Source organism: Quercus suber, unplaced genomic scaffold (assembly GCF_002906115.3).
Source record: "Quercus suber isolate HL8 unplaced genomic scaffold, Cork oak 2.0 scaffold_32, whole genome shotgun sequence".
NCBI lineage: Eukaryota > Viridiplantae > Streptophyta > Magnoliopsida > Fagales > Fagaceae > Quercus > Quercus suber.
This window is the reverse complement of record NW_027069497.1, coordinates 1,355,462-1,379,449: the sequence shown is the minus strand read 5'-3', so window position 1 is coordinate 1,379,449 and position 23,988 is coordinate 1,355,462. Positions and strand designations below refer to the sequence as shown.

The window sequence follows — 23,988 nt, the reverse complement described above, 5'->3', positions numbered from 1 at the left end:
TATGCGTGTAAAATAGTAGACGTAAATGAATATGTTTCCTAAACATAAACAATATTTTTTAAGGACGGTTCTGAACCGAATGACTTATATATGTTTAAGCAATCCATACATGCTGATCAGACGCTGTCTTCAACTGGTACGTACACGGTACACACGTCAGACATAATACACTAAGAAATATTATAATAAGGCAGAAAGCCACTTATTTCTTCAACAAAAGAAAAAAAAAAAAGACAGCCACTTATTTCACTAATTAACGTCCAATGGAACTGTGCTGGTATGTTCAGTGCTTAGCCTGAGGAAGAAAATTAGATTAAAGAGTTGTTAGCAAAAAACACACTTGCAGAAAGTAAGAGTGGAAAAGCTTCAACGAAATCAAATTCATAATTCCATGACTAAATGGTTAGTACCAAAAAGACGGCACTGTAATATTCAACGGTCAGTTTGGGATCCCTCTTTGTTGGCTTATAAGCATCAATCTTGTTCACCTCCTGCACAAGAAATTAACAAGAACAATTACCATTCAAGAACCAAGAACTCTGTCCGATAAATTAGGAACTCATGCCTCCTTCAGAGCCATGTTTAAAGTTAAGAGAATATAAAAATATATAGCATTTGCATGTATGCTCCGCCGTAAAGATTAATGACTAAAATGAATTAGCTAGTAACTAAATGGGGGACAAAATTACTTTACAAGTTGTAAATCTTAACTAATAGAACGCGCAATTGCCAATAAACATCATATGTGTTTTAATTTAATTACCTCAATCCACTTAGTAAGTTTAGGCCTTCCTGCAGTGATGTCGTAATTCCACACTCCTGAAAGGAAGGCTTGGAATTTTTCAACAAACGGGATGTAAATTATCTCCACCTGAAGATCACATAGTTTCACTCATGAATTAAAGGAGGAATTTAGAAAATATCGTTTAATAAACATATAACTGGTTTCCACTTCCCATATTTATATATAACTATATAAATCATTTTCTAGAGCATAGGTAAAATAAAATTTGAATCTTTAATATGTTTAAAGAGAATGTACCAAGGTCAATATATACAAAAAAGGCACGCATCACAGCACCAACGAAAGATCAAAAACATAGTTGAGAATTCAACTTACCAAACTGAGTTCATGGCCAAGGAAGAAAGGCCCATCATTAAATTTATGAAGAGCATTCTCTAGGTGGTCAAAAGCAGGACCTGATGCAAGTTTAAGGTTTTAGTGAAACTGGCTTCTATACAAAATGGGGTAAAGACTCAAGAGGCAGCAAGTTTTAAGTCTTACCGGCTTCTTTGACTGTGTCTCCTTTGAATGATGCGAACACTATTTTGTTGAAGGTATCACTGTAGGTTATCAGTTCTTCAGCAAACTCTTTTTTAGCAGGATCCTACAGTCATGTCATAACTTTAGAGTCAGATTCCAAGGGAGCTATAGAGCTTTTATGAAGGGCATAATGAATTATGCAAATCTTACATTGGGGTAGGGAAGAGAAGGCCCTTCAAAGTTGCTGTCTACATATTTAATCAAATCAAGGCTCTCCCAATGACTTTGCCATTGTGTTCCAAGGAGGGTACCTGATAATATTTAAAAAAAAAAAATGATAATAAATCAAGAAATTCAGATGATTTCCCTCTATGGTTTCTAGCAACAATCAAATGCACTCATGAATTATCAAGGTGTTTGGATGGAATCTCCTCTCAATTGCAAGTCGATTTGGAGAGGATGAAGGTATATATGGAGACTACAATAATTTCTCTCTATGGAATCTCCTCTCAATTGCAAGTCAATTTAGAGATTGTTTTTCACTCTTATGCAAGTTACAAATAATGGTTGGTTGGCTAAAAAAATAATTGGGAAAATCAAAATTGAAATTCCTAGGCAAACTCGCTCAACCAAGTTTCGGGTGAATTTTAGGTGAATTGTTTTGTGTAACTAATTTTCAAATCTAACTGTCTTGCTCAAAATTTCTCCTGACACATTGTATCTCACTTAATTAAGATTCCTTTTGTAGCACTTGAAGTCTTTCTTTTGAACTTGAACCTAATGATTTGATGAAATTACAATTGAAATGAAATTAAAATACATGGAAGCTCGCAATTCCTATAGAAACATTTTGATATTGAATTTTCCAACACTGCAAATATTCTCATACACTCAATGAATGTAACCTCAAGTCTTCAAGTATATTACACCACCTAATAATTTTTATTGAGTTAATATTTGAAAATCCCACCATTGATACTTAACAATACATTGCTAGTAAGTTGACTAAGAAGGTAATGTCAGATTGTGTGCAATTCGAAATATACATCAAACCACTGATTTTTTTAAAAATATGGTACTTTAGAATTATAACTAAGGGTTTCTATATCATCTTCTTGAGGACAAAAATGGTCGCTTACATCAATTGAGTGAACTACTATTGGAGTGTTCAAAGGATGAGTTTTCATTGTATAAAGGTGCTTCAAGACCTTTTGTGTGTGTGTGTGTGTATGTTGACTCATGAATGAGAATTCCATTTGTAAGATGTTCATTTTAAAGGTCAAGATATCTCTGAACTTGCATCATATTATGCACTCCAAAGAGCAATTCTTCTCAAAATCTCAAAAAGTGTGTTGAGATGGAATCTCATTCTAACAAGTAAAAATACAATAATAAATAAAAAAGAAATTTAAAATTTTGTGCATAAATAAATAAGTTATTAACTTCATAAAAAAAGAAAAAAAGAAAACCATATTTGGTAGGAGATTCCTGAAGCTAAAAGAGCTGTGAAGTGTGAACCATATTTTTGCCCACATATAAGTCCGCTTGCCTTATTTTTTTCTTTTCCATCTAAAAATTTGAAATACAACGTTTGAAGCTATCACTTTTTTAAAAGGTATAATAATTTCTTCGAGGCTATAAAACTAGGCTAAAATCATATATAAAATAAAATCCCGTAAAAAGAATCACCCTACAGTTTAATAATGACTATTTAGATTTGTTCCATATAAATATTCTTTTACTATTGACAGCAAAAATAAATAAATAAAATCTTTTACTTATAAGGAAGCTTTACCTTTTTTTTTTTTTTTTTTGGGTAAACTCCATATTTGGTTTCTATCATTTACACCATATTTCAATTTGGTCTCTTATATTTTAATTGAGTCAATTTGGTTTATAACCTTTTAATGTCATGCCAATTTAGTCTTTGCCGTTATATCTTGGATGAAAATTGCTGATATGGCAAACGGCCAAAATAGAATTTTAGTTTATTTTTACATCAACAAAAGCTAATTCTTTTTATTTTGGCCATTAGACACGACATTAGTTTTCATTCAAAAGACAACGACAGAGACTAAATTAAAACAGTAATAAAAGGTTAGGGACCAAATTGACACAATTGAAAAATTATGAATTAATTGAAATTTGGTGTATAGAATAGGAACCAGAAACGTAGTTTATCCTTCTTCTTTTTTGAGAATTTAAGGAAAGTTTTACCATCATTCAGCACAAAACACACATATATAAAGGAGGTTTTTATTTTGGTAAGTCAGACATAGAGGAACTGGAAATAATGCTAGATTACAAATGTTATGCTATGGCCAACATGGTAGATGGCCCAGTGGTAAGGGATTTGAGTTAACAAGACTCCAGTCTTGAATTTTAGTGTCCCCTCCCTAGTGAATGTGTTGGTGTCTTCTTCTAGTTGCCCTAGGTGCAAGGAATTGCCCTTTCCCCCTAGGGATGTCAACAAGCCGAGCTTTATTGAGTAGTACATGTTCAAGCTTGGCTTGTCAAGAAAAATCAAAAGATCAAGCTTGGCTTGAGCTCATGATAAGCCTAAAAATAATGTTTAAGCTTGGGAAAGCCAAAAAGGTTGAGCTTGGCTTGGCTTGGCTTGATTAATTAGTCAAGTCAAGCTCAAGCTTAATCTCGAACTCAAACTCGAGCTTTGGTCAAGCTTTTGGGCTTGAGATTTAAAAATTACATTATCAAATGCTTAAATCTCTAAAATAGTCCTACTTATGATTAGACATTATTCAAATTAAAATTTTATATAATTAAATTCATTCATTCATCATTCCTTGGCTATAGCTTCAACAATTATTCAAAATACAGTTTTTACATTTACATTAAATGGTGAAGAACTAGAACTTGTTTGTAACTATTATGAATGAGAAAATACTAACATGTTTCATAACTTTACTTTAGATGATTGATGGGGAAGGATCATATATGGCCCACTTAAATAATTAATTTATTTTTAAATGTAACTATAGTCTAAAGTGGTTCTTGGTTAGTTTAGAGGAAAGGAAAAAATTAAGGTAATGGGTAGTGGTTCCGTGTTGGCCATGTCCTTATTAAGATATATGTAATGAGTATATTAACTAACACATATAAACTTATAAAAGAGTCTATGGTTGAATTGTTTTGTATCAATCCTAATAGCTCATGAGTTTATTCTTGAACAATTTTTTTTGCTTGTGCTCAGCTTATTTATTAAACAAGAATAAAACTAAGGCTCAAGTTTAGCTTATTTATAAACAAACAAACATGAACAATTTTTTATTGAGCCGAGCCCAAGTTATTCATAAATGGCTTAGTTCATTTACAATCCTACTTCTCTCTATACATTTTCTTTTTACCAAAAAAGAATTGTTATAATATGCATTTATTAAAAACTATATATACTAATAGTCGCTTCCTCTTTTGTACAGAGGAAATCACGTGGTACAAAAAAGGGGTGAGTCAATTACCACTATACTAGAAACTTTCAACTTTTTCCTGGGAAAACTTAGATAGTCCAAAAGCTGTACTTCGGGCTCTCACAAAGGGGATGGGCCTCACATGTGGGTCCCACCATAGAGCCCACCCTCTTTGTCAGAGTTTGGAGCACTACACGAGACTACTTCAGAATTAAAATAAACACACAAAGTCAATTTTCAAACTCAAACCAATGACAAAAGAGGAAAAGAACAAAAGAAAAAGATAAGGATAAGGAAGGTAGGAATAATCACACCAAAATAGGAGGAGATTTGAAGAACAAGAAGATGAACAAATAAGGCTTGAGTTTATGGGTTAAGACTTGAGAGAGAATCCCAGGAAAAGTACAGGCTTGAGTTTATGGGTTTCCACTATATAGGAAATGCTATTGCTATCACACTTTTCTGTTCTCTGTTCTCCCACCAACCTAGACCTGGTCTTTTTCTTTGGGCTATACGTAATCTTTCTTCCACCCATTACAGTCATGTTCGTCACTGCAACATCACAAGGTAGAAAATACTCCTAAATGGAGTATTATTCAGGTCGCCCCCTTTGCACGTATAGATTAAAGTAGTATACAATTTTTGACTCTTTAGAAAAGAATTACATTGTTATAAAATCCTCTGGATTACTCGTATAACAGTATTACAAATTGAGACCCGTGTTGAGGGCAACAGCAACAACGCCATATACTGTTGTTAGAGATATATTAACCTAATAGTATAGACCCAAACTCAATTTACCTTGTGTGCAAGCCAAGTCTTCTGCCTATATTAAAATATATAAAGTGATATTTTAAATTAAAACAAACATACATGAAAGAAATGAACAAACAAAATCTTTGAACATTTACATTTAAAATCATTTAGGAACTCAACCTATTTTTATTTTTATTTTTTAAAAAATAATTGAATACAAGAGGAAGAAATTTATAGAAAAATAAAAATTAACTTCAAACTGGTTTAGAACTATTTTCTTCAAACTTACTAGGCAGTTAATAATAAATAAATAAATAAATCATTCATATATAGTTTTAGTCACATAATTTTAAATGAATTTTGTTAATATAATTATGCTACTTATTTAAATAATGCATATAGTTTGTCTTATAAACTGCAAACAAAAAAAATTTAAAAAAATTTAAAAAAAAAAAAATCTAATCTAAACAGTGAGTAAAGACTAGAAAAGTCCATAACCTTAACCTGCCCTCAATTGTTAATATTAGTAATGCTACTTATTTAAAGAATATATATAGTTTGGTGATTTGAGTCTGGTTAATGTATACATTTAGGGCACATATTAATTATCAATTTTAGAAAAAAATTTATGAAAAATTGAAAAAGTTGTCGAAAAAAGTTAATCACTATTTAATTTTCAAATAAAACATTTCCTAAAATAACTTACTAACCTATGGTTTTATTACCTTATATAGTTTTAGTCTTATAAACCTTTAAAAAAATCAAATCAAACAGTGGGTAAAGACTAAAGAGAAAAGTCCATAGCCTTAACCTGCCCTAAATTCCAGCATTCAGATGATTATCACTGTATTCGTCCCACGTGACAGTCACATTTCGTGTTCGTCACTGAATCACAGTAGAAAAGCCCTATACTCCTATCAGTGAAGTCCTATAAAAAGGGTTGCACAGTGAACATATATAGATAACACTCAGCATCAGATTAGAAAGACCTTAAAACTGAGACCTCGGAACTCTCTGAACAACAACAACAAAAAAAAAAACATAATCAATGGCAGCTGTGTTAAGTGTCTTGGAATTTGAAATCACCACGAATTCTTTTCTCAACTGTTTTTTTTTTTTTTTTTTTTTTTTTTTTTTTTTTTTTTTTTTTGGGTTGTTGTTCATTTGGGGTTCTCTGAATTTAATTTGTGGTAATTAAGAATAGGATTGTTTACTGACGTTGTTATGTGTTTTGCAGGACCGTGAACGAGCGTCGTCCCGCCGTCTTGGAAGCCACTTCTGAACCCCCCTCCTCTCTTCGATGGAACCACAAGGTTTCACTCTTCAGTCCCTCTTTTTTTTTTTCCTTTTTTGTGGTTAATGTCTGTCGCATACCTCGTGCGATTTCAGTTATAATTTTAAAATTTTGAAATTGTGTCTTAAAATTGCGTTTAGCTGATGTGGCAGTGTCACAGAGCACACACCAGTGTTCAATTAACAACAATATTTTCTTTTCTTTTTCTTCTTCGTTTCTTTTTTTGGGTCGATATTTACTGTCTTAAGTCTTTACTATGTCCTTTGTTCAGGATTTTATACCATGTATGCATGCTAAAATGAACTTGGACTTTTTTTTTTTTTTTGAAGGATGTACATCACTTATATATGACTATGTATCTTGTTTAACTTTGATGGGCTTATATTTGCACTTTGTTAGTTTGTGCTTTATAGTGTGAGTTGTTTATATTTTTTAAACAAATAATTTTGATTTTGATGTCACATTCTTTTAATTGTATAGACTAAAAAATCCTAGGAAAAAGACATAAATAGTTATCTTACCACTGTTACTCGTCAATCATGAACACCTATGTGCAAATCATAAAAGCTATAATCAGAAAGGTGTAGCACTTGCATAGCAAAATTAAACGAAGTGTTATTTTCAAAAGAAACAAAAAAAAAAAAAATTTATAAAATTTATAATAAAAAAATGCATCAAAAGAAAAAGAAAAAAAAATGCATTTACATGATTGCAAGCATGTTTTCTAAGAAATGTGGGAGTTATATGATGTAACTCTTTAGATAATAGTCACTTTCAAACCAATGTGATTGATTTTACAGAAAATTTATTTAGTTACTATCTACATATCACATTTTCTGTACTTTGTACACTTACTAGTTGCACACACTACATGCAAATCTTTGCTAAATTAAGTACATGAGATTGTGTGTGTTGATTAATCTGGTTATCTTTAATTGCATATGAACTGATGTGCAAATACCCCTTTTTTTTTTTTTTTCTGGTTGGGAATTTGAAGAAAAATATGCTTCGAAGTTTGAAATATTTGTTTTTTACTTCTTGATTGATTTTGATATTTGCATTTAAGATGCATCATATTTTTAAAACTTTTTTGGATCATGTGCATCTACATTGAGCCTTAAAAACTGCTTTTAAGTTGTTTTCTGCATAAAATTTTCAAATTTTATAGTTTTAAAATTTTTAACTGTTTCGACCGATCGAAAATCTCCATTGACCGATCGAAACTGTGAGTTTTTGTATTCAAAACTCTCCAACTCTCTCAATCGATGCTTGATCGATGTTTGACCGATTAAAACTAGAAAATTTTCAGTTTTTAGATTATTGTTCGATCAGTCTTTTCATGCATCATTTGTGATAGGATTCACATGCATTGCATTTTTTTCTTTATCAATCTTGCATTTTTGCAATCATATCTCTCATAGTCTGGTTTCACACACAACACGCATACATTTTGCTAAATTGGGTACTCAACTTGATTTAAAAAATTGATTGATTATTTATTTTTTTTTTTTAATTCTATACATTTTAGTATATGCTACTTTTCCAAATGTGTGAACTGCTAAAAATTGGCAATTCTTTTAAGAGATATGAAGGATAATAAATGGGCAAATATTTTATCTACTTTTGAAGTTGATTTGAGTTCAAAATACCGTGACACATGAAAACATAGTGCATGCTGAATTTTTATATCATAGAGATCTATATTACATAGTTGTAACTGATTGTGCCTGGAATGTTTGCATGCATCAGTTTATGGGTCACATAGCCGTGTCAAGTTTGCATTTATTGAAAGAGAGAATATTTGTATTCATGTGTATCTTTACATTTTTTTTTTTTTTTTTTAAGTTTGGTTTGTATCTTTTTAGTTTTCCCCACCTTCTAAATTTTCTCCAAACCTATTTTTTCCAAAACTTATTTTGTTTTTCCTATTTTTTTATAGGGGGAGAAAGCTGTTTTTAAAACATATATTGTTCATAGGGAGAGTTGTTCCTCTTCATATGGGGAGTTGCCTCTATTTTCGATAGAGCTTATTTCTTTTGTGATTCCTTAGTTCTCTATTTTCTCTTACCATCTGTTGTGCATGTTTGATGTTTACCTTCAGATTGAGTTGTCTTTGTCAATACGTGACAAAAATGGGGAGAAATAAAAGATATTTGGAAAATTTCTTTAACTGTTTTTATTTAGGGGGAGATGAAATTGTTTTTGAAAGGGGGAGAAAATAAAAAATTTTGATGTATCTAACTTAGGGGGAGGGTTAGTTTGCTCATGGTTTTATATTTTCTTAGTTGTGTTCAACAAGTTGATATCAAAACTATTTGTTTTATGAATCACAATGTTTTATTCATATTATTTATCTGTTTTTATTTCCACACATGCGTTGATGTGCTCTTGTGAGTCTTTCAGGAAAGATAGGTATATTTCAATCAAGATCTTTTACCTCTTCTAGCAACTTTTAGGTTTGAAGTCTTAGATTGGGATTTGTGATGTATTTGGGCATTTTATTGTATATGGGTATTATGTTGTATGTAAGTTTTGTCACGGATTGCTAAAGGGGGAGATTGTTAAGCTTTGAGTTTGTAGTGTTGGCAAACCATGACAAAAAGTAAATCTCATTAGGTTAGAATGGTGTACTTTCGCCAACGGGGGCTTGGCTGAGTGGGTAAGGCTCGGATGCTTCATGCAACACACCAAGGTTCAAGTCCCGCTGCCCGCAGGAGTCCGTTGATGGGCATCACATTACTAAGTCTGTGTGCTCTACCTGAGGGAGTAATATAACCATAAAGGCCCCCATTTTTTTTTCTCAAAAAAAAAAAAAAAAAAAAAAAAAAAAAAAGGGGAAATTTAAAAAAATTGAGGGCGATTTAGAGATACTACCCCTATGGTATACCCTTAAAATGTAAAGTTATCTTGTGTTTTATTTTGTGATTCTTATTTACCTTGTGGTTTGTAATTTATAAGATGTTTTGATTAAATTTAATGGAATTTAATGATGCGGTAAGTATTGGAAGCACAAATAGCATAGATTGAATTTTTTAGGGGGTCTACAGTCTTATATGACACTTAACTTGCCAAGTATTTGGGAACAACAATCTCTAACAGTTTTTTCTTTCTTTTTTTTTAACAAAAAAAAAGATTGAAAGTTAGGAAATCTCTAACACTATTAGAAACAGTTAAAATAGATTCAAATTTAAATGAAAGATAATATAAAAAAAAAAAAAAAAAAAATGAAAGGAGATANCCTTGAGAATAGTTAGGCTAAATCCTCCTCAAAATTTTTACCTTGAAATGATTAGTTTCGTTGGTTTTTCTAGATCATCATATTACTGTCTTCTTTACTTTTCCACACTAAATAATATATTTGCATGTGTTTAACCTATATCTCATAATTAACTTAAGTACCTACTTGAATTAGGTTAAATTAATATGTTTTAAAAAAGAGTCTAAACAAACAAACATCTTGACATATGCCATGTGTAGCACTGTCTTATTCGTGGGCTTGACCTATGCACAAGCATTAAGTATGCAAATCCCAGCGGATCTTTTTAATGAATATGGGCTTCTGATATCGGTACCAATTGGTGTTTTGGTATGTCTGATGGGTGTTGTGGAACTAGTTCACACTATTCGCTTAATGCATTGGCTGGTAAGGAAAATCATAAAGCTCATCTCTACATGTGTAAAGGCGTTAACTTGTTGCAAGAACAGATTGGATTGGCTCATTTCTAAGATGGAAGACTGCAAATCCTACTAGTAAGTGGTTGAAATGTTAATCTCCATTTAAGAAAAGTGCATGACAGGTTGCGTGGTCTTCCATTAGCGATCATACCAGATTGGTGTAATAAATTGGCTACTTTCCAAGTTTGGAATGTCATTTTGTGTTTGTCTTTTTTCTATTTCCTACCTTTATGTTTCTTGTTGGGAATGAAAATTCAAAGTACAATCATATGTATTTGGTTGCATTTTATGAGTTTCTGTGATGAAGTAGAGATATTAATTGTGTCAGAAGGTTGGCTTGATTTTCTCTCAAGCCTTAAATACATATTTGTTTTTTGCATGCATTGTCAATCTAGGCACATATATGCGTAGCTTTAGGTTTTGATGCATGGCCACGATCAACTTTGTCTTCTCATGGTTGTGGCTCTGTCAAGCAGCGTATCAAGATTAAATGCAAGCATTACCTTCTTGCATGGATCCACAATAGTGCTTGCCGATACCTAGGTTATTTTGCTCTATATATATGTAACTTTGTACAGCATAGAAGGAAATACAGAAGTCCATCCCTACATGGGTAAATGGCATTCGCCAACTCAATTGTTGAGAATCTTGAGACTGTAGCATTGTTGTTTATATTAACAATTAAACTTTGAAGTATCTTTCAAAGAAAGTGACATAGACAGTCCTGTGGTCTTAAGGAGCATCAATGCCAGATTAGTACTATACTGGCTTCTCCTTAAGTGTTTTTTTTTTTTCCTTTCCTTTTCTTTAGTTTCTTCTTCTTTTTGCCTGTACTTTTTTGTTTTTGTAAGCCCTACTTTGAGCCAAAATACAAAATAAAACTTATAGTCATTAAAACCTTGATAATTTTAAGGGACGGCTCATATAAATACTTCTGAAATTTTAAGTAAAAATTTTCGTGTCAAAAAAAATTTACTGAAAAAAATTAAAGATAAATTTATTATAGTTCCAGTGGTAGTGCTAGTGTTCATATTACGTAAATTACAAGATTTGATTTCAGATCATTATGGTGTTTTAAGGCCTATCCTATGGTTGGCGCTTTCTGTGGTTCTTTTATTTACTAAACCCCATAAATTTTGTATTGGGTTATCCATTCTTCAAGCTTTTGATGATTCAGGTCTTACGTGTGCTATAAACTTTGGCACGAGTATATACAAGGTACAAATAAAAAGGAGGATTTTGATCAAGCAAAAAACAAATAATAATAATAATAATAATAATAAAAGGAGGTTTTAAAAGTTGGTGGAGAGAAGAATTTTTTACACTACAAATTAATAATCAAATTTTGAATTTCAACGTAGTACGATGGTTCATTAGTTCAACTGAGAGTATCAAAAGCAGATTTGAAGACAGTTTATGATTGATTATCAAGACCGAAGCCACCAACCATCCCAATGCATGTTTACTTTGGGGATCAAACATTCAGGATGGTATTAAGAGTCACAAACGCGATTCATGGATGAAATTTAGAATATATAGAAGAGTCCAAATGGCTTAGAGCTAATCACAGGGTCACATCATGGGTATGATTAGAATCTAGGATCGTGGCTATGATTCAGGTGTAAACTTCAATTCTATTAGTTTTTTTTTTTTTTTTGGAATATTTTCTAACAAGATGCATCCATAGATTTTAAATTTTGCCACCAATTGTTTGTATTAATTATTATAATGCCTATTGCTTTTTAAATTGGTGACTTTATCTATCTATAATTAACCAAAAATAAGTTGAATAATATAACTGGTTAATTTAAGAAGTTTATTAATTCCACTCAAAAATTAACCTAGCGGTCTACATTACTTTTCAGACTAACTTCAAGGAAGGGCGTGTAATTTACCTAAATAAATATTATAAAAATTCATTTCAAATTATATCATAGCTATATAATAAAAGTAATTGAGACCTACACATTATAGTCACACCATGCTCTCTCCTTTTCATATCTTTTTCCCCCATTATTTTCTCACTATATTATGTAACATGCTATAAGTACATTAAAACAATTCTCCTAATTATTCTAAGTAAAACTATATTGTCAAAGTTTCAAAACTTCCAATTAAAATTCTACTACCAAGATTTTCTGAAAATTTAAGAAAAAATTATTATTAATTTATTCAATATTCTTTTTAATAAACTTTAACTTTTTGTTCTAATAATAAAAGTAATAATAAACCTCCTTTGTACATTAGACAGTAAATATTCCCTATTTATCAGGATCCAACCTCCCCCCCCCCCCCTTTTTTTAATTTGATCATTACAACAGATAAGAGAAATTTGAACCCTAAATATCATGACATCCTAGGAGTGTCAATTTGAACCCTAAATGTCATAACATCCTAAGAGTGTCAACAAGTTAAGTTACAAGACTCTTGGCAATCTAAAAACCCATTATTAGATTAAGAAAATGCAATTATGCAATGTGATATCTGACTCTCTAAATTAATTTCGACCATAAATATATTTCTTTTCTCAATCTTATAAAGCTTGATGAAACATTTATTTATGCTATGGGTTTGTTTGGATTGAACTTATTGTTGCTAAAACTGAAAACTGAAAACACTGTAGCAAAATAATTTTTAAATGTGTGAATAATACCGTGGGATCCATTTTTAATATTTTTTAGTGCATGAACAGTGCTGTGAACAATGATGAACAGTGCGTGAACAGTGATTTTTGTCCCCTGCACAATGAACCCAAGTGATGTTATTGTTCATGCGCAGAGGGAAAAAAAATAAATCTGAAAACGCAGACTTGTAAACGTAGACACCCAATCCAAACGACACCTATATCTACAAAATTTCATAAATACTAAAAAATGCCTCTATCCCAAATTATTGGTTTTGTTTAGAAAACATAACTTTTTAAAAGAACTTCATTTATTGTCTTGTGTCTCTTAATTAAAAAGATACAAGTTTCAAAATTACCTTTAAATAAAGTTCTCAAACAAAATTCATTTAAAGTGCTTGTGTTTGGTATGGACATAATAGAAAACTCAGTAAATTGATGGCTTTTTAATTTTAGAAACAAAAAGAATATTTTGGAACATCCTAAAATGGAATACATGAATTAAATTATTAATTTAAAACTCTTTTAAAGTATATATAAATTTTATTGGATGGTGCTTCCAATAGATAAACTCTTTTTAATATAATTTTCATCTGTAAGTGAGCAAGAGTTGAACCTAAAACCTTTCTCAATTTCCCTTCAGATATTATTATATTAACCCCTTGAAAAAAATAAATTTAGTTCAAGCTAACCGGCCTTCAAGACCTTCCACTACGTAGGCACTTAATCTAATCCTTATACCTATGATTAAAAGAAAATTGAGGTGTTTAAGTGTGTAGTAATATAATATTGTTTTGCTTGGACTACGTCCATACATGATTGATTCCTTAATTTGCTCATAAATCTAAACATGTATGTGAAAATTCATTGAGTTTGCCTTGATATATACAATTACATGTTATGAAATTTATGGGTATATAATTTAATATTTCAATGACTGTTTAATTGGTTGTACATAGATTCTTTCATGTTGATTTATTTACATGATCAGTCTCTTTGCTCATAGATATATGCGTGAAGTGATTGAATCTATTGAATAAGTTATGAAATATGTTATTGCATGCATGTAAATATACGGGTATTAGACTAGTCAAGTACAACTGATGAATGTGTGAGGAGTTTTATCTATTACTTCCATCTTTGCTTGGATTGATTTTTTGTTTTCCTTGTGATATTCCTCATGTACGTCATGAGGATATGCACATGTTAACTTTATAGATAGCATTAAAAATACTCTTTACCAAATAGTAAAAGCCTAAAAGGACTTGATCCACGAAACTATCTAAACACCATAGTGTTACACTTACATGCGCATTACACACAAATCATACATCACCCGTAGCCAAGACACCCCCAAGGGATGGGGTGGTGATCAGGCCCAAGAAAAAAAAAACCTAGTGTCCACACCCCAAAAATTAAACTCCATGAATAAGAAAATTAGATTATATATGCTCCGCTAAGGATAAGTTTGGGGTTATTTTGATTTTCTCCTTCATGTTTAAAATTGTGATATGATCTGATCTTCTTCTTCTTCTTCTTTTTTTTTTTTTTCTTTTTTCTTTTTTTTTTTTTTTTTTTTTTTTAAATCAAACAAACACACATGCATAAATGATGAAAAATGAAATTCTAACATAAGCATATTACAAACTCTACTAAAAAATCATGGTTGCATTAGGCTGGGAGGCTGGTTCACTATATCAACTTTGGAAATATTGCGACAAACTATATTTTATTTTTAGTTTTGAAATTTAATCTGCACTTGATGTTGTATTAAGCTGGGTGGCTGGTTTAGTTAAGATGATAAAGTTCGGACCTTCATTCTCTTATATATATATATATATATAACAATTATTAAATAATTATTACGTTATCACAATAATATATTAAACCTCAGTCTAACCTCTTGAATTTCTCTCCTTTATAGTTATTTTTAACAGTTTGGTTTTTTTTTTTAAATGCTTAATTTAGTTCTCAAGGTGTTCATATCACCCAAATTATGAAAATTACAAAAATTGATTTCATAACTATGGTGTTTTAAGGCTTATCATATGGCTGGCTCTTCTATAGTACTTTCGACTGTAACCCACAAAGTAAGTTATTTGAGTTCTAGATAATACAATGTTTTGAATTAGGGGTGTCAATGTTCAACCCAATTCGTGAACATGACACAAACCTGACACAGGTTTTAGCGGGTTAGGGTTGTGCCTTAATGGGTTTGGATCATAAATGGGTCGACCCGAAAGCAACATGATAAGAAACATGCCATAAGTGGGTCAACCCGTAATAGACATGTTTGACACGCCAATTTATTTGTGTCAACCCAAAATGACCCACTTAACACAATCTGTTTAACTCGTATAACAAATAAATATTGATTTTATTTTAGATTTGTCAACTACCTTTTATATCCAACATATATTTTAAATTTAAAAAGAAAAGTGAGTAATTACAAAAACTTACAAGAAATATAATTGGAAATTGAAATTTCACAAACCCTAGATTTCTAAATCCTACAAACTCTAAATCTCTAAACCTTCTTATAAATATCTAGTTTTACTTTTTTATTTCAGTCATACTATTCACTCTACTATCTTATAGTCTCATGTGCAATTCTCAAACTCAAAGTCTCAAATCGGTTATTGCTCGCTCTCTCTCTCTCTCTCTCTCTCTCTCTATGGATGATAATCGTAGTCATAGTCAAAATTAGTCTATTGTTTGCTCCAATTCTTTCAATATTGATATTTAGCATTTGGCGAGTTCCAAGGATATTATATTTTTGTTGAACTATGTTATTTTTGTTAAACTATGTTATTTTGAATTTGGGTTGAAGTGTATGCACTTCTTTTGGAGTGTAAAGAATTTATTTATAGATGAATGTTATATTTTTGTTGAACTATATTATTTTTAATGTGGGTTGAAGACTTAAAGTGTATGCACTGCTTTTGGAATGTAAATATATATATATAAATATATATATATATATATATTATTTTAGATGAATATTATATTAAATATTATACAAGTTGAAATGAGTTGTGTTACATTCGTGTCAACCCAACACGACTTATTTATTAAGCATGTCAAATGGGTCGGGTCAGGTCAACCCACTTTATTAACAGGTCGGGTTAGAGTTGAAGGATCATGACAAGATTATTAAATGAGTCGGGTTAGGGCTGAGTCATTTAGTCAAATATCTCTACCTTAACACAACACGAAACCCAACACGCTAACTCAAATTGACACCCCTATTTTGAATGCTTGGGAAATGAGAAGCTCTGATACGCAAGAAATAGTCAGTTTTGAAACACAAAATGTCATATCTCGCAGGCCATTTAGCAAAATTCCAATGTTTACTGACTTGACTGATTAAGATCGATCAGCATCATTCCTACACTAATCGCTTTCGGAGTAGAACTTATCCAAGTTAAATACTCCTATATCAGGAATCTAAAGATTTTTTTTTTTTTTTTTTTTTTTGAGAAAAAATAAACCATATGATGTACAACCCACATCTTGTCTTGATAGGAAGGAATTATTAGGGCCAACCACACTGCTGATTATTATCGAACACCTGGAAATTTACAACCCACATCTTTTCTTGCTAGTAATCTTAAGTCTAATATATTGAGACAAAATTGTGGTAGGGTAGCAAAGTATAAGATTCATAACATATTTACAATCGACATCTTGTCTTGCTAGGAAGCTTAGTGCAAATTTCAATGATGCCCCTCCCCCCCATATATTGACAAAAAATTGTGGTGGAGGACAATACTGAATACCTAAGTTTTTTCCGTGCATGGTAGGGTTGCAATGGATAAGAATATCCCTGGTAGGACTAGTTACATTTATTTATGTGATAATTCTACTCTAGGCAGACAAATACGGAGGAAGATGAGAATATAACGGAACTCGATGACGCATCAGAGAAAGGGTCACGTTGCACAGATTGATCCAGAAAGATCCACACATCCTTGATAAAATTTCATTGACCCCTTTCAATGAAACTTCATTACACATATCAGCTTTGCTTGGCCACGTTGATTTTACTAGAGCTCTTCTAACTCTAAAACCTCAGTTGGCTATGGATGACCTCCGTAAACATTGTCCACTTCACTTGGCTTCTGCTAAAGTGTGAATAATTTGTGAAATAAACACCCACAATTTATGCATATTAAATTTAAGAGAATAAAATATTCAAGATTTAAAAATTACAGTTCAATCCTCTACTCCTAATGCTAAAACTTTAGATATTGAACACCTTAGAAAGGCTCCAAGATGTGAACTTAAGCAAATAGAAATTTTTTCTTAATTATGAAACATGAGATTTTGAATGATTTTTTAATTATGAATATAGAAAAAAAAATTGCTAAAAAGTTTCATTTAGAATCAATTATTAATGATTTTAGTACCATAAAAGAACCTTCGATACAACTTTTTTATCGTAAAAGTTTTCTTTTTCTTAAAAATTTTATTATGTTTAGCTTGGCCCCTCTTAGGAAAAAATCTTGGCTCTGCCACTTGTTGAGGTTCAAAATTAATCACAGCCCAAGGCCCAAAGAAATAACACATTGGGTTAACTTCATGGGAAATGAAGCTAGAAAAATAAAGGCGAAAAACCACTTTTAGTCCCTACATTTTCAGGCGATTCCCATTTTAGTCCCTACATTTTATTTTTACCGCTTTTAATCTCTATCCTAAAAAACGCTTCCCATTTTGGTCCCTGCCGTTACATCAGAAATGGAGAAAGCTGACGTGGCAAATGGCAGGAATAAATAATAGTAAATTAATGTCCATGTGGCCTAAATTAATATTAAAAAATAACAGTGACAATCACATCTGAAGCAAGCCACGAACCCAGGGACAATCATAGTGACCAAACCCACCAATAAATCACAAACCAAACCACGAAGCAAGCCACGCACCAAACACAGATCAGAATCACCAACCACCGCCACCCTGACCCAAATTGGAACCACAACCCAACAAAAATTTACTCATGAAATCCACGAATTAGAACAAACACCGTGGCCCACTCCCAACAAACACAATCAACAAGAACACCCCCAAAAATCCAAGACCAGCGACAAAAGCGAAGTGCGAAAGAGGGAGAGAAAGAGAACTCAACGCCGCCATGTCGCCACCTTGGACCTAATCTGGTCAGGCTGATGGGTTCACGATGGGCCGATGGTTTTCAAGTGGATGGGCTATGCGATTTTCAAGTGGATGTGCTCTCTCACATTTGAAAGATGAGAGTTGTAGTGGAATGAGCTTTCCGTTGGAGAAGAGCTCGTCAATGGGGAGCATGGCCACCAGATCTGGGTTTACTTGAGGTGGGTTTGCTGGGTTTCTTTTTAAATGAGATGGGTTGTTCTGAATTTGAGATTTTTTTTGTTTGGATTGGTTGTGTTGTATTTTTGGATTGATTTGATACTATGAGGCTTTAGGATTTGATGATATTGCTGGGTTTGAGAAAATTGTAATTTTGAGATTTTTAATTTTTGGATTTTAATTTTTGGGTTTGTGTTTTTAGATCTCAATTCATATAATTTTTAGTTTTTAATTCTGTTTTTAATTTTTTTATTTAGTTAAAATTAATAAAATTTTTTTTTTAATTTAGATGTTGATGTGGCATTTTTTAATGCCAAAAAAAAATTTTATTATTAATTTAGGCCACGTGGAAATTAATTTACTATTATTTATTCCTACCGTTTGCCACTTCAACTTTCTCCGTTTCTGATGTAATGGAAGGGACCAAAACAGGAAGCATTTTTCAGGATAGAGACTAAAAACGGTAAAAATAAAATGTAGGGACTAAAATGGGAATCGCCTGAAAATGTAGGGACTAAAAGTGACTTTTCGCCAAAAATAAAAGGGCTAGGCTCACGTAATGAGGAAAAGAGGAAAAGAAAGAAAAAAAGGGTGAAAGGTCCAAAGAATTAGGATCCAAAGACCCGTGAAGGAACAGGATTTAAAATCCATGAAGTAAAGGAAAAGCCCAGCCAGCCAAGATCAGTAAGCCAAAAGAAGCCCAATAGGAAGAACTAGGCCGGGATCCCGAAGATTACCAGAGCCTGGGGATCCCTGCGACGCACAACACGCTCTAAGTAAGATTGAAACGGCTCAAAGGAGAAAAGCATAAAGGACAAACGGGTCTCAGACGCCCAGCCATGCAGTGAGGGATCAGAAAGTATAAAGCAAACATTCATGAACAAAGGAGCTGTACCCCCAAGGAACCAAGCATGAGAAAACCATAAGTAGAAGTGGCTGGAGGGAGCTTTCAACCCAGCAGTAAAAGATCCCGACTATTTGGGAAAAATGACAAGGATGGAGGGCAAACAAAAGCTGAAAAGACAAAGAGGGCCAAATAGCTAAGATCAGTAACTTGAGTGGATCTTGGAATAGAAAGTTAGCTAGGGGCGTTCAGCTTGGTCGAACCAAAAGAAAGAAATTATGAGAAAAAAGGAAAGGACAAGCCCCTAGGTAACTGACACAGCACGAGCCCTGATGGGCAAAAGAGAAAAATCACTAGTACCCTGGAGCCCTAGAATCTCACTATAAAAGGAAGAGAAAACCCATGCTGAAGGGCATTCAGGATTCATTCATTGATTCATCATCATTTTGATTGGAGAAAAGATGTCATAATAGAACTGTAGAAAGAACTCTGTAAAATTCAAGGAAAAACAAAGGATCGTCTCCCGGTATCCCAGAAACAGCCACTATAGCACATACTTAGATTCGAAAAGATTCAAACTTTGCAAGTCTTAGAGGCTTGAATAGCCATCAAAGTCTGTAATTTTTGAGTTAATTTGAATCTTGTATCACGTCTTAGTGAGCACATTGTAATCATAATCAAAGAAAACTAATAAAATGCCTCTCATTAATCTGAGGATCCCTAACCCCTGTTTTACTATATTTTTTATTACTACGCATTTCTTTGCTGTTTGAGCTGTCATTCAATACAGATATTCTCGCTTGTTAGTTTATTTGTATTGTAGGAAGCCTGCCCTATGCACCACTTGGTTCTTAAACAGCCCTTTAGCTGCGGTGAACCAAGCCCAGTCCACCAACAACAATTATTTAGTTCAGATCCTTGGGCCATTGTGCTGAAGCAAAAAGGCACATTCACACCACTAAACCAAGAATAAGATATAGACGATAGTGGCAATGTGACATCATCTATATATTTCCATATTTATGAGGATAAATAATGCAATTATGCAATTTCTGCCCTACGAAATTCCATAAATAGTGAGAAACGTAATTGTGAGAATTCAATTATCAATTTGATGCTCCTATGAAGTAGATGTTATATATTATTAGTGCATGGTGCTTCTAATAGAATCATAGATCATTTGATATAGTTTATTTTGTATTTTTTATTTAAATAATAATAAAAATAATAAAATTCAGTTCTATCTTAAAAAATTTAAAAGGAAAAATTATACATTAACAAATAAAATAAATAAATAAATCAGAAAAATAAATAAATAAGCCAAACTAAACAAAGAACAAGGTCTTCTCAATATAGTTTTTTTTGGAAACTATAAACAGTGAGAAATGTAAAATAAATATTAGTTTAATGCTCCGATCCCTGCAGATTGGATCAAGAACAATTCTTGAATGAGGTATTCAACTCCAGCGGATGAATTGAAAAGAAATATTTATTGGTTCTACCTCCTATTTTTTATGAAGAGAATGAATCCTTTTATCGAAGGTTCAGAGAAAAATGGGTCCGAATCTCACCAACAATTTCAAGGTAAAAAATCTGAGGAGGATTTAACATAACAATCCTCTAGGTAAAAAAATTCATTATGATAGAATGGAAGTTTTATAATAGATTTTCTCCCTAAAATCTAAAGCTGCCTCTTGTAGTACTTATTCACACGGCCACGTGCAACTCCGAATCCATGGACTCTTCTATCTGAATTTTCTGAACACAAACACCCAAGTTTATGACTTTGAGATCCCACTCAAAGGTTTTAGATCACTGTCAGTAGTGATCTTTATGTAGCAACTTGTCTCCACTAGTTCTTGATTGTATAACTAGTTTTCGGTAGATGCTTGTTGAGTTAGAAGGCTACAAAAACCTCACAAATCTCACAGGAGTAACTCATAAGACTTCCAAGAATTTTTGAAACATATTTAGGGTTTTCTTTTATACTAGGTAGTGTTGGACTGAAACCCTAAATGTTTTCGTGGGCTTTGGGCCTGATTTAAATTCTATAGAATACGACTTTCGATCGGTTAAGTTTCACAGATTCTAAAGTCTTTTTTCTATAGTTTGACTGTTCTTGAATCTTGATTTGAACAAACTTGAGCAATGCTTAACACCTAATTTAAACATGTTTTTGTTCATGATTTGCCAACATAGATAAATTTGGAATTTAAACATTTAACCTAAATATTTAGAATCTAACAATCTTCTTGTCTAATTTGAGCCATGTCCATTCTCTCTCTCTCTCTCTCTCTGGTGTTTGTGAATTGTTATTATAGAAAAGAAGCATATAAATAGATGAATGTAGTCCATACACCAATATTATATTATAATAGTGTGGTGTTGATGATCAGTACTGGAGATGGACGACTTTGAAATTTCATGGTCAATTGCATACTAGAGAGAGAGACCCTGACATGTGGAAAGGCCGAACCTCACTTGCTAGAAGTAAAATTTGGTTTGCTGTAGGTGAGTTTGAAAAATGTTGAGTTTTAAAGGTTATGTGATTACTTAATCAGTGTTAACACTGATTAAGTCCAGTTTGCTTGAACTTTNCAATAGAAAAGGTAAATCCCTTATGATAAACAAAGCAAGGAAACAGGATTAAAAACAAGATTAAAGAAGAAATGAAAAAAAAGAGTTTAGAACTTAATACCTCAAAACAAAAAGCTCCTAGGCTTGATTTTGACCGTTCTCCTCAGTCAAATCTATTCATAACCAAATAAAAATTATTAGTAAACTTCAAAACTCAAGGATCAAGACCAGAAAATGTCTCAATCAAAATAAAATTGACTTGAAAATGTTTTGTGAAAAACTCCCTCTTTGATTCACTATTTCTAGTGAATTTTAGGTTTTCCCTTAGGATTTTCTATGTGTTTGTGAAAATGTATCATGTATAGCTTTATATAGTAAAAAAATTGGGGTTTAAAATGGCTCTTAGACGATGTGAGATTCGTTCCAAATCTCAACATTAATGCAGAAAACTTACCTTTTATAGTTTCTGGAACCCTAGCTGTGTGCGCAAGTCTATGCCTGCATACGCATGCATCAGACCTACATATGAAGAAACTTGCCTGTGCATGTAGGCCGAGGGTTTTCTTGGCCTTTATTTTCCAAAAATAGATTTATTTGCTCATAAACAATTTATATTTTCTATTTTAACATTTTTTAAGTCAATTTATAATCTGATTAGGCCCTAAACTAACCTTGGGATTTAGAATTTCAGCAACATTAAGGAATGGGGGCTTGAGTCATAAGGGTTACAAAATGCGGGTGTCTACAAGAGTCTCCATTTATCACCTCCAAAATAGTTTCCATAGCCTTCCTTATCTAGAATATGAGTAAAAATTGGATTCAAGTGCATATCCGGAACATGTCACACATTCTTCAATGCCAAGGTGTATCCGGTGTTAGTCTCAACACAAACATCTCTAATTTCCACAATGTCAACATAACTATTATTGCTCATCTTCACTCTCCCAAAGTCTCCTACTTTGTATGAAGTAAAGAGCTCCTTTCTTGGAGTGACATGGTTGGAAATAGTTGAGTCAATCACTCATTCAACATAAGGATGTGAAACATTGCAACATTCATCATCTCCTATAGAAAGCACCACATCTTCAATTGTCCATACGACAGTGGTATTTTGTTCCTCCACCCTATTCTGATTTTTCTCATCTTTTTGTTTATTCTTCCAAGCCTTGCAATTTATTCTTATGTGACCTTCTTTATCACAGTAGAAACACTTGAATTTTCATTTCGATTCTGATTGACTTTTGGATTTACCACGGCCCTTAGAATTTCTAGTCTTAATCCTCCCTTGTTCTCTGTGACAAGAGCTTGTGCATTATCCTTGCCCATGTCTTATTTTCTTGTTTCTTCATTGAACAAGCTATCCTTGACCATTGCAAGTTGTAGCACACCATTTGGAGCAGAGTTATTAAGTGACACCACCAAAGTCTCACAACTATCATGTAAGGAACTTAGAAGCAATAAAGCTTGAAGTTTATCATCTATTATCAACTTCATTGTAACCATCTTATTCACCAATTCTTGGAACTCACTCAAATGCTTGGCAACGAATCTCCCTTCCTTAAGCTTCAAATTCACAAGATTTTTCCACAAAAGCTTTATTTTGAGCTGTCTTTTTTTCATGGAGACCCTTCAATTTCTCCCAAAGAGCTTTTGCATTAGTCTCTTGAGATTCATGACGAAACACACTCACATCGATGTATTGTTTAACACATTCAATGGTTTTTCTATTTAACTTCTCCTAGTCTTTATCAGACATCTTGTTTGGCTTAGCACTATCACCCTCAATAGGGTCATGCAAGTCCTTACAGTAAAGGACATCCTCCATCATCGACTTCTAAATCGAATAATTTGAAAGTAGAACATATAATTATTTTTTTTTTTAATTTGAGGGTGTTCCTAATACAGAGAAAATATAAAAAAATTTAAAAAAAAAAAATTTCAGGTTTTTTTTAGGTCAGGGTGTTCTTGGGAACACCCTGAGTTGCACGTGGCATCGCCACTAGTTAAATGTGATTGACCATAAAATTTCAAAGTCGTCCAATACCTATAGTACTGGTAGAGCAGTTGTCAATATTGGGCAATTCTTAAATAGTTCCAAAGTAGTGTTTCAAGCTCACACAAAAAACAAAAAACAAAATAGGCTCCATACATGAGTTCCACAACGGGACTCACACTGTCAAGAGCACTACTCCAAGACTACTT

At 32.4% G+C, this 23,988-nt stretch overlaps 1 protein-coding gene across 1 annotated transcript; it reads right to left on the bottom strand.

Annotated features, from left to right (window-relative positions):
* Positions 1–32: 32 nt before the first annotated feature.
* LOC112031524 (glutathione S-transferase L1) lies at positions 33–23,112 on the bottom strand. The gene is given in 8 exon segments (XM_024064214.2): positions 33–295; positions 411–491; positions 764–871; positions 1,121–1,200; positions 1,286–1,388; positions 1,475–1,539; positions 1,542–1,575; positions 22,975–23,112. Coding segments are annotated over 8 exon segments (621 nt in total). The 3' UTR covers positions 33–283.
* Positions 23,113–23,988: the final 876 nt, after the last annotated feature.